This window comes from Nerophis lumbriciformis, linkage group LG17 (assembly GCF_033978685.3).
Source record: "Nerophis lumbriciformis linkage group LG17, RoL_Nlum_v2.1, whole genome shotgun sequence".
Lineage (NCBI taxonomy): Eukaryota > Metazoa > Chordata > Actinopteri > Syngnathiformes > Syngnathidae > Nerophis > Nerophis lumbriciformis.
The window spans coordinates 13797341-13810000 of NC_084564.2; the positions used below are offsets into that span (position 1 = coordinate 13797341).

Here is a 12660-nt window from a genome sequence, read left to right on the forward strand (position 1 = left end):
TCTCTCCACGTACAATAATGAAACGGCAACATTACATTTTGACCATGCTTTTTTGATAGCACATCTAACTATTTCATATATAACAACTGTACAATGCAAGGGTGCCCCGAAATGAGGCACAGGGGCCAATTGGGAACATTTGTTGGCCTACGGAACATGGCAGAAATAGAAGTAAAGAAAAGAAAAAGGGAACACTTTTTCAAAAAATAGTGAAAAGGCAAAATGTAAAGAAAAAAGGCTGAAATGATAATCGATTGAATGCCCTGAGAAAACTGAAATGATAATGAAACGGATGACAACACAATGTTTTGTCTTTAAATATATACACATTTATATATAATAATGATTTTAAATAGTTATATGCATATATATTGTAATATGTGTATGTATTTTATACAGTGCATCCGGAAAGTATTCACAGCGCTTCACTTTTTCCACATTTTGTTATGTTACAGCTTATTTTAAAAATGGAATAAAATCATTTTTATCCTCAAAATTCTACACACAATACCCCATAATGAGGAAATGCAAAAATGTTGTTTTTTTTGAAGAGATTTTTGCAAAATTTTTAAAAATAAACAAACTAAGAAACAACAACATGTTGTTTCTTAGTATACAAAGCCTTTGCCATGAAGCTCAAAAATAAGCTCAGGGGCAACACGTTTCCACTGATCACCCTTAAAGGGGAACCGCACTTTTTTGAGAATTTTGACCATCGTTCACAATCATTATGAAAGACATGACGACAGATGTCATTTTAAAAAAATGCATTCTGAATATTAAATAAATGCGATTAAATGTCTGCTTACAATGGAGCCCATGGGAATTGCTCTATTCTGCCTATAAAAGCCCCCAAAAAACATCCAAACACCTTCATTAGGGTGTTATATACATGATGTACGAATATATGTAACGTAGTTATGGACACATCTATAGTAACATTTAATATTTACTTATTTTGATCATTTTAAGCATTTCAAAAACGCATCACAGCCTTTGCTTTTTTTTTCCCAACATCACTGATTGTTTTTCACTGCAGACTTCATGAGAGCCAACAAACATAACAAAACATAATTTACTGTACAAGGTCTGCTGTCATTAGGATGTCGACTGCTAGGATGTTCATATATTCCCATTTAGATGATATAATCCTCACAAAGTAAAGGGGGTGGAACCTAGCATCTTTTCGTGTTGTTCTCGCCATTTCCGCTTCTAATTTGGCTGTTGATGTGTACCAACTTGTCAGAATACATCCTCAGCCTTTTTCTATCCAGGTGAGAGGCATGATTTATTATCTAGAATAAACCCCCAGGGAGCAAGGAAGCAAAGAAACAGCTGACCACTCGATGATGTTAATGTACACAAGCTCATGATCACGGCACCGCTGTAAATAGTTTTTCTGTTATTATAAGTTAGCGCTTATAATAACAATATCACAAAAACTTGGTTAATATTCAAATCACGATATGTAAATTGAGTATTGTTGGCGATTTTTGAATGTTTTTCTATTTGGTTTTATGGGCGGAAGACCAAACCTCCCATTCGCTCCATTGTAAGAGAACATTTATTTACATGGTGGCTGCAGGATTAGGTCTCTGCTTTTTGCAGATGATGTGGTCCTGATGGCTTCATCTGGCCAGGATCTTCAGCTCTCACTGGATCGGTTCGCAGCTGAGTGTGAAGCGATTGGGATGAGAATCAGCACCTCCAAGTCCGAGTCCATTGTTCTCGCCCAGAAAAGGGTGGAGTGCCATCTCCGGGTTGGGGAGGAGATCTTGCCCCAAGTGGAGGAGTTCAAGTACCTCGGAGTCTTGTTCACGAGTGAGGGAAGAGTGGATTGTGAGATCGACAGGCGGATCGGTGCGGCGTCTTCAGTAATGCGGACGCTGTATCGATCCGTTGTGGTGAAGAAGGAGCTGAGCCGGAAGGCAAAGCTCTCAATTTACCGGTCGATCTACATTCCCATCCTCACCTATGGTCATGAGCTTTGGGTTATGACCGAAAGGACAAGATCACGGGTACAAGCGGCCGAAATGAGTTTCCTCCGCCGGGTGGAGGGGCTCTCCCTTAGAGATAGGGTGAGAAGCTCTGTCATCCGGGGGGAGCTCAAAGTAAAGCCGCTGCTCCTCCACATCGAGAGGAGCCAGATGAGGTGGTTCGGGCATCTGGTCAGGATGCCACCCGAGTGCCTCCCTAGGGAGGTGTTTAGGGCACGTCCGACCGGTAGGAGGCCACGGGTAAGACCCAGGACACGTTGGGAAGACTATGTCTCCCGGCTGGCCTGGGAACGCCTCGGGATCCCCCGGGAGGAGCTGGACGAAGTGGCTGGGGAGAGGGAAGTCTGGGCTTCCCTGCTTAGGCTGCTGCCCCCGCGACCCGACCTCGGATAAGCGGAAGAAGATGGATGGATGGATGGATAATGCATTGAAAAAAATAAGTTTGTCTTCATGTCTTTCATAATGATTGTGAACCATAAGCAAAATTCGAAAAAAAATTTCAGTTCCACTTTAAGATGTTCTTAAAACTTAATTGGAATCCAACTGTGGTAAATTCAGTTGGTTGGGCATGATTTGGAAAGGCACACACCTGTCTATTTGTAAAGCCCCCACACTTGACAGTGCATGGCAGAGCACAAACCAAGAATGATGTCAAAGGAATTGTCTGTAGACCTACAAGACATGATTGTCAAAAGGCACAAATCTAGGGAAGGGTATGAAAAATATCTGCTGCCTTGAAGGTCCCAATGAGCACAGTGGCCCCCAACGACACTAAAAGTAAAACGTTTGGAACCACCAGGACTCTTCCGAGAGCTGGCCGGCCGTCTAAACTGAAAGATCGGTGGAAAAGGGTCCTAGTTAGGGAGGTGACTAAAAACCCGATGGTCACTCTGTCAGAGCTACATCATTCCTCTGTGGAGAGAGGAGAACCTTCCAGAAGGACAACCATCTCTGCATCAATCCACCAATCAGGCCTGTATGGTAGAGTAACCAGATAGAAGCCATTTCTTAGCAAAAAGTTTGCCCAAATGCACCTGAAAGACTCTGAGACCGTGAGAAACTAAATTCTCTGGTCTGATGAGATAAAGATTGAAGTCTTTGGCATGAATGTTTGGAGGAAACCTGCTCATCAGCAGGCCAATACCATCCCGACAGTGAAGCATGGTGGTGGCAGCATCATGACGTGGGGATGGCTTTAAGCAGCAGGGACTTAGAGACTAGTCAGGATAGAGGGAACAATGAATGCAGCAATGTACAGAGACATCCTGGATGAAAACCTGCTCTAAAACGCTCTTGAACTGAGACAGGGGCGACTGTTCATCTTTCAGCAGGACAATGACCCTAAGCACACAGCCAAGACATCAAAGGAACGTCTTCAGGACAACTCTGTAACTGTCCTTGAGAGGAATAGCTAGAGCCCAGACTTGAATCCCATTGAACATCTCTGGAGAAATCTGAAAACGGCTGCACACCGACACTTCCCATCCAACCTGATGGAGCTTGAGAGGTGCTGCAAAGAGGAATGGGCAAAACTGCCCAAAGATAGGTGTGCCAAGCATGTGGCATCGTATTCAAAAAGACGTGCATCAACAAAGTGTTGATCAAAGGCTGTGAACACTTATGTACATGTGATTGTTTAGGCTTTTATATCTAATACATTTGCAAACATTTCTAAAAAAATAAAAAATAAAAAAAATTTGGTAATGTAGAATGTTGAGGGGAAAAAATAATTTATTCCATTTTGGAATAAGGCTGTAACATAACAAAATGGGGGAAAAGTGAAGAGCTGTGAATACTTTCCAGATACACTGTATATATTGTTTTTTTCATGACTTCAGGAAAACTAATTCAAAGAATAACCCATTTTGAAAATATATTTTTTTAAATAATTTGATAAAACGGCAATAGGGTTAAAAATAAAACATTTATAAAACAAATTATCCTCAGTTTTTCCCCTGCCCTAAGAAATTAAAGACTGCACTGGAAAAGTGTATTTTATTCATCCATTTCATTTTTTCACCTTTAGCTTTTTATTGCCACAACGAGTCAATCGCATTAATGTTTTTGTTTTAAAACGTTGTCTTAGAATATTACTGTTAACAAAATATAACAATGAAGTTGGATCACAAGTTCCTCCCACCCTATTATATGCGTGCAGGTGCACCTATCACAATTAATGTGGACCTTAATAAAGTCCGGCCTTTCATTGGCTCACATATTCCCGCTCTAACACACCAGGAATGCAATGACAAAGCTCTAAACATTAAAAAAAACAAAAAAAAAACAGGATGTCATCTTCAAGCTGGATAAAAAATACTACTGGTGTTTATGCGCCCGTTGGATACATTGGAGGTGAATCACGCAACACTCACACTCACATAGAGCAACAAATTAATTCCAACAACAACTTCTCCTGCTGCAACACGCTCACACCAATCAAACCGGCAAATTCTTTCCGCTCCGAGGCACGGAGAACTATAGTGGGGGCCGTGTTTTGATTGTAGTGGTGTGCAATTGACAGGTATGTCTGATGAACACCCCCCACCCCCCTCCACACACACACACACACACACACACGCACATGCACAAACACACAACTCCCTCCCCAGTCCCATGAAACATGCTTCTAGGAATGTGATGGAGAAAGAAAGCATACCAAGCTGGCATGCATGCAATATGACAACCATATAATACTGAATACTCCCTTTTACAATTGTATTAAATGCCAATGTTCTTGCTTTCATTTTTATTCCATAATCACACAAAAACTACTCCTTTTATGGAGGAGTCGACCATAAACATTTTTGGAAACTATTGCTGGTATTTTGCTTTCCCTCCCACATTTTATTTCATATATATCATTATTATATAGACGAATAAATACCTCTTCATGACCAAATTGAACAACATACTGTCAGGAATATGGGCTTGAGGGGCCTTCGTGGAGGTCTGACTTCTATACTCAGTGTTTTTTTGACTTATTGTATTAGAAAAGAACATTTACTTAGTGAAGGCAAGTCCAGTTAAGAATGCAAACAGCTCAAAGTAATTCTCTTCATCATGAACCAGGAAATAGTCTGCCAGCTAACAATCCAATCCAATCCAATCCAAAGTGCTGCACAACAATATTAAAAACAATATTCAAATATTATCCTTAGCTCCACCAATGACTGAATAAAAACAAAAAATAAATACATATAAAACCAATATAAAAACAATATAAAATAGATATGATTAAAAACGATTTTAAAGGGTAAAACCAATTAAAACAGTAAATAGAAATCAACATTTTAAAAACACAGAGGACAACAGAGGACCACACAACTCATGTAGTGTTAAAAGCCAAAGAATAAAAGTGGGTCTTAAGACGAGGCTTAAAAAACTCCACTGTGGGAGCAGTTCGAACATGGAGGGGCAGAGTGTTCCAGAGCTTAGGGCCGACCACAGAGAAGGCCCTGTCTCCCCTGGTTTTAAGTCTGGTCTTGGGCACTACGAGCTGGAGCTGGCTCTCGGACCTCAGAGCGCGCGCTGGATTGTAAATTTGGATGAGGTCCGAGATATACTGAGGTGCCAGTCCATGTAAAGCTTTAAAAACAAACAGCAAGGTTTTAAAATAAATTCTAAGATGAACAGGGAGCCAGTGCAAACTCTCAAGAATTGGGGTTATATGCTGGCGTTTCCTGGCCCCTGTTAAAAGTCGTGCTGCCGCGTTCTGGACTAACTGCAACCGTGGATGAACAAATAAACAAACGCGGCTTCAAATAAATTTGGTGCTACCAGTGTGCCAGTGACGTGCGGAGGCAGGGCCTCACCTGCCATCATGGAAAGAAAAAAAAAGTAAAAAGAAAAACAATTAATTAAATTGTTATATGTATCCAGTGATTATACTATAAAGTTATTTTCCATTTAACTTCACCAGTTTTAGATTATTTTTATTCAAAATCGCTGAATTTTCACATTTGCCGTTCAAATACTGAGAAGAGACGGTGCGGTGAACAGCAGCCAGTTGAGGCACGTCACTCAATTGTGCCTCACCATGGATTGCGGACTCGGCTAACTTCTGGCCTGCTGTGCAGTGAGACCGTATTGCTATATGAATTATATTATACATTTCCATAGTTTAGTTAGCTAAGGTATATAATGTACAGTGTATTTTGTCAACAACTGTATGTGTGTAACGTATTTCTTGTGCTGAGCAATCATAAAACTGCTGCGAAGACGCACTGTGTGAGGCTCGCGTAATCCCGCCTCCCGGTGCCGGTTAATGCACCTCCGCCGCAGACTGCACCCCCCGACGGAAGCGCCACACCAACCAAAGCCCACACCCAAACCCTCCACGTGCAAGACCGAATCCACCCAAAAAAAGTCACTTAACAAGAAGCCAAAACGTGCAAAAACAATATTGCTCGCGCCGGAGGAGCCGTGAACGACTGCAGGGACACAACATTAGGTCCACCTGCAGACTGCAGCACGTTTTTCATATTTCATTCATTCACAACTCCTCCAACACGAACACCACTGTTCCCGCACTTATAAGTAAAGGTAAGATCATAATAACGTTTTTTTTTAATTAAATGTGCTTTTTTGTGTGCTACAGTTTGTATGTGTAAAGTTAAAGTTAAGTTAAAGTACCAATGATTGTCACACACACACTAGGTGTGGTGAAATTTGTCCTCTGCATTTGACCCATCCCCTTGATCACCCCCTGGGAGGTGAGGGGAGCAGTGGGCAGCAGCGGCGCCGGGCCCGGGAATAATTGTTGGTGATTTAACCCCCAATTCCAACCCTTGATGCTGAGTGCCAAGCAGGGAAGAATGCTGGTATGAGCTTTTAAACATAACCCGTTAACTGCTGCCAATCAAATGGTGAATAAGATACTCTTTAGGGTTCATATGTTTGTAAATCTGACTGTGATGAAGTCAGTGCCTCACCAGCCATGAACCTCACCGCACGTCACTGCAGTGTGCGGTATTTGCTAATAAACACATTATAATGGGACAGTCTTGTCGATATTCATGTAACTTCTAACAGTAGATTGTAAGTCTGCTTCTTAACACTACTAATATGCACTTGGTCTGCCAGAGAATAAGAAGATGTAGCAGGAGGGATCAGTGTTGCTATATTTAGCGGGTATTAAAACCCCTTTTTGTTTTTTTGTTTTTTTTAAATGACTAGCGACAAAACTAACGACTTTTTCTAGTTTTATTGGACACTTAGAGACTAAAATGAAAAAAAGTGAACTTGTTAGTTATTCTATGTTTGAGTCACATTGGATTGTAAACCGGTTTTAATCCAACTCATTAACCTTTAGATACCTTAAACTGATACTTGGTGAGACGTGGGAGGTACAGAAAAAAAAAAAAAAGCTTTCATAATTGTCAAATATTCAAGCACAGACTAATTTGAAACTTCAGCGGCGTGGAGCTTTAAAATGACTGATGTACATTTGGCAGATTGCACAACTTCATTTACTGTATGCTTGCCAAAGGCTATAAACTGTACAGACGTATAGATATGATAACAGGACAAGGCACCTGAAGAAGAGACATGACACATTTTTCAGAAGAATTAATATTGAAAGCTTCATATTTCATTGCGAGTATTGAGTATTAAGGGAAATAACAATGTTTACCATAAAGCTATAGAGAATCTATACTGAAGTTCACCTATTGCTATATTGTACATACAGTATATCTGAAGAGGGGCCCCTTCCAGTGGGGGCCCGTGTGATTCTCCACCCAGCAAATTCCTGACATGCTCCTGGTGGGGAGAAGCCCACAGCTGCCAGCATGCCTGACAGCCACGCAAGACAGAAGGAGAGACAGAACAGTATTTTGTATCTGAACACTGAGGCCCTCTTTTAAAGTGATACAAAGTTTTGGTTTAAAAATATGTTTATTATATGGCTGGATTATGATCACGTTTTCTTTTCATTATGTGCAATGGCTTTGAGTATCTTTTAAAAGTGCAATAGAAATAAAATGAATAATAATAATTATTATTATTATTATTACTATTGTAATGGATAAATACTGTAAAAAGGTTTTAGTTTAACAATATGATTTTTATATGGTTGGAGTGTGCACTGTATCACACAACCAAATAGAAAAACTAAAGATATGTTTGAATTGTATAATATTAAACATATATCATATATATAAAAAAATTAAACAATATATTATATTATTTGTCAATTGTTTTTCATTACTGTATGTATATAGTAAAGTATCTTTAAAATAATGTATTTGTAAATGAATGTGTTTTATTACAAAGATTGGGTCAATATTATTGTTAAATGTTATTTTGGAGGTTTTTTTTAAGTAAGTTTTGTCACTTTTATAGTTGTAATACCATTTCTGATCGGATTTAAGATATAATACAGTATTTATTCTACTTCTGCTACTACTAATATTATTATTTAATGGGCAAACAATTATATTTATATTCCTAGCTCATCAGATTAAATTGTACTCTGCTATGTTTATGCGAATTGTGTTGTCTTTTTAGTTTTAAAACATATTAATCAGAAATATTTGGATGTATTAGCCTTTTTTTTATCAATACCCTAAATGGACTACATTATTATCATTATTACCATTGTAATGGATAAATACCGTAAACAACTGTAAAAAGGTTTTAGTTTAACAATATGATTTTCACATGGTTGGAGTGTGCACTGTATCACACAGCCATATATACAAACTAAAGATATGTTTGAATTGTATAATATTAAACATATATCATATATCCATAATAAAAAATTATGTTATATTATTTGTCAATTGGTTTTCATTACTAATTAATCTTAAACACAGTTAATTATACTGTAATTGATAATTATATGTAAAGTATCTTTAAAATAATGTATTTGTAAATAAATTAGTTTTATTACAAAGATTGGGTCAATATTATTGTTAAATATAATTTCGGAGGGTTTTTTTAAGTAACTTTTCTCACTTTTATACTACTGTTTTAACTTGATCTGTGATTGATTGATTGAAATTGTTATTACTAGGTTACACAGTACAGTACATATTCCGTACAATTGACCACTAAATGGTAACACCCGAAAAAGTATTTCAACTTGTTTAAGTTGGGGTCCACGTCCAGAGTTGTAATACCATTTCTGATCGGATTTAAGATATAATACAGTATTTATTCTACTTCTGCTACTACTAATATTATTATTTAATGGGCAAACAATTATATTTATATTCCTAGCTCATCAAATTAAATTGTACTCTGCTATGTTTATGCGAATTGTGTTGTCTTTATAGTTTTAAAACATTAATCAGAAATATTTGGATATATTAGCCTTTTTTCTATCAATACCCTAAATGGACTACATTATTATCATTATTACTATTGTAATGGATAAATACCGTAAACAACTGTAAAAAGGTTTTAGTTTAACAATATGATTTTCATATGGTTGGAGTGTGCACTGTATCACACAGCCATATATACAAACTAAAGATATGTTTGAATTGTATAATATTTAACATATATCATATATCAATAATACAACATTATATTATATTATTTGTCAATTGGTTTTCATTACTAATTCATCTTAAACACAGTTAATTATACTGTAATTGATAATTATATGTAAAGTATCTTTAAAATAATGTATTTGTAAATAAATTAGTTTTATTACAAAAATTGGGTCAATATTATTGTTAAATGTAATTTTGGAGGGTTTTTTAAAAGTAACTTTTGTCACTTTCATACTACTGTTTTAACTTGATCTGTGATTGATTGATTGATTGAAACTTTTATTAGTAGATTGCACAGTACAGTACAAATTCCGTACAATTAACCACTAAATGGTAACACCCGAATAAGTTTTTCAACTTCTTTAAGTCGAGGTCCACGTCCAGAGTTGTAATACCATTTCTGATCGGATTTAAGATATAATACAGTATTTATTCTACTTCTGCTACTACTAATATTATTATTTAATGGGAAAACAATTATATTTATATTCCTAGCTCATCAGATTAAATTGTACTCTGCTATGTTTATGCGAATTGTGTTGTCTTTTTAGTTTAAAAAAATATTAATCAGAAATATTTGGATATATTAGCCTTTTTTTTTTATCAATACCCTAAATGGACTACATTATTATCATTATTACTATTGTAATGGATAAATACCGTAAGTAATTGTAAAAAGGTTTTAGTTTAACAATATGATTTTCATATGGTTGGAGTGTGCACTGTATCACACAGCCATATATACAAACTAAAGATATGTTTGAATTGTATAATATTTAACATATATCATATATCAATAATAAACAATTATATTATGTTATTTGTCAATTGGTTTTCATTACTAATTCATCTTAAACACAGTTAATTATACTGTAATTGATAATTATATGTAAAGTATCTTTAAAATAATGTATTTGTAAATAAATTAGTTTTATTACAAAAATTGGGTCAATATTATTGTTAAATGTAATTTTGGAGGGTTTTTTAAAAGTAACTTTTGTCACTTTCATACTACTGTTTTAACTTGATCTGTGATTGATTGATTGATTGAAACTTTTATTAGTAGATTGCACAGTACAGTACAAATTCAGTACAATTAATCACTAAATGGTAAAACCCGAATAAGTATTTCAACTTGGTTAAGTCGAGGTCCACGTCCAGAGTTGTAATACCATTTCTGATCGGATTTAAGATATAATACAGTATTTATTCTACTTCTGCTACTACTAATATTATTATTTAATAGGAAAACAATTATATTTATATTCCTAGCTCATCAGATTAAATTGTACTCTGCTATGTTTATGCGAATTGTGTTGTCTTTTTAGTTTTAAAACATATCAATCAGAAATATTTTGATATATTAGCCTTTTTTCTATCAAGATCCTAAATTGAGTACATTTTATTTTATAGTTTACCATTTTAGTAACAATTCAAACAGGGCGTTAATAAATATATATGGGGAATATAGGAGCATTTCTCCACCGCACCAGTAGATGGCAGCAGAGGCGGAGCGGTGATCCTCGCACCACAGCAGCAGCATCCGCCACAACAAACCTTTACTGAGGCTGTGCGATAAAGTGTGTCTTATCTCTCGGCCACATGGAATAAAGTCACCGAGGGAGAGAAAAAAATGACTTGCATGAATCAAACTATCTCCAAAAGAAGTCTGCGGGTGCTCTCTGCAGCTGCCACCTTGTCTCAAAGATGTTTGCTCACAAAACAAGTTAGCATAAACCGTCGAGTAAGAAGCAGCGAACGCTAAACTTTAACTTTTACCTTAAATATGTTTTTTCCCCTTTCAGGTGAGACAAAAGTCCAACGGGCTGCCAATTGTTCATCACGGCGAGTATGTGTGCGAGCTGCCGGCGAACCACAGGTTCCCTATGGCCAAGTTTCCACGAGTGTTGCACTTTTTAATCAAGGACCAAGTCATTAACGACGAACAGGTGGGCTGCCCTTCTGATATGTTCCTCATTCTCATCAGTTTTGTCACTAACGTGCCAAATAAAATCAACTAATGGACTATGCTCCGAGTTAAATTAAGTTGTTGTTAATAATTAACGTTGTTATGAATTATGAGGAAAGATGAGGTCACCTACCTAGGTTCCATTCTAGAGGCTAATCTTTCCTGTGATAAAATGGCAACCAAGGTAATCAAAAAGGTCAACCAACGAACGAGATTTCTCTATAGAATCTCCTCTCTGGTCAACAAAAGCACCATGAAGATTCTAGCGGGAACTCTCGTTCAACCCTTTTTCGATTACACATTCACCTCCTGGTACCCCAGCACCTCCAAAACCCTCAAATCTAGACTCCAAACATCGCAGAACAAGCTAGTCAGATTACTTCTAGACCTTCACCCCAGATCACACCTCACTCCTACCCACTTCTCCAAAGTGGACTGGCTCAGGGTGGAGGACAGCGTAATACAACTTGCACTGAGCCTAGTCTATAAAATCCGCTACACCTCCCTGATACCGAAGTACATGTCAAACTACTTCCTTAACGTAAATGACCCAGATTCCGATCTAACAAAGGTTTTAACTCATTCTCCTTCTATGCCACATCAATACGTCCCACTGGGGTGAGTTTTTCCTTGCCCTTATGTGGGCTTTGTACCGAGGATGTCGTTGTGGCTTGTGCAGCCCTTTGAGACACTTGTGATTTAGGGCTATATAAATAAACATTGATTGATTGATTGACATTGAATATGGAATGCACTCCCAACAGGTGTAAAAGAAAGTGCATCTCTATCCTCCTTCAAAACCGCACTAAAAGAACACCTCCAGGCAACTTCAACCCTAAACTAACACCTTCCCTTCCACATCCTACCTCCCCGGATTGTAAATAATCAAATGTAGATACTTTTTCTTATGCTTTCTGATCTCTCTCTCTCTATGTCCACTACTTGCTGTACATATCCTACCAAATCAGTCCTACACTGTTCCAATGTCCATTTCTCTGATGATGCAATTGTTGATAACTGAAGTGTTGATATCAACCAAACCTAACCCCCCCCCTCCACATCCCACTCCCCGGATTTTAAATGATGTAAATAATTCAATGTATATACTCTGATGATTATCTTGTGTGATGACTGTATTATGATGATAGATATATGTATCATGAATCAATTTAAGTGGACTTAAACAAGTTGAAAA

At 37.2% G+C, this 12660-nt stretch overlaps 2 protein-coding genes across 5 annotated transcripts in view; one reads left to right on the plus strand and one right to left on the minus strand.

Annotated features, from left to right (window-relative positions):
- The window catches only part of stard13b (StAR related lipid transfer domain containing 13b), a 242765-nt gene extending 231418 nt beyond the window's left edge, over positions 1–11347 (minus strand). The window contains exon 1 of one of the 2 annotated variants that reach the window (XM_061972527.1): positions 11276–11347. The gene's annotated coding sequence lies outside the window, so the exon portion shown is untranslated. The remainder of the gene's footprint in view (positions 1–11275) is intronic. The other variant, XM_061972526.1, reaches the window with a different exon arrangement.
- Positions 11002–12660, plus strand: part of hdac12 (histone deacetylase 12) — a 20986-nt gene continuing 19327 nt past the window's right edge. For 2 of the 3 annotated variants that reach the window (XR_009816592.1, XM_061972532.2), the window contains exons 1-2: positions 11002–11222; positions 11302–11445. Coding sequence is in view for 2 of the 3 variants with exons in the window: in XM_061972532.2 (XP_061828516.1) it covers positions 11130–11222; positions 11302–11445 (237 nt within the window). In the remaining variant the exon portion in view is untranslated. The remainder of the gene's footprint in view (positions 11223–11301; positions 11446–12660) is intronic. The other variant, XM_061972533.1, reaches the window with a different exon arrangement.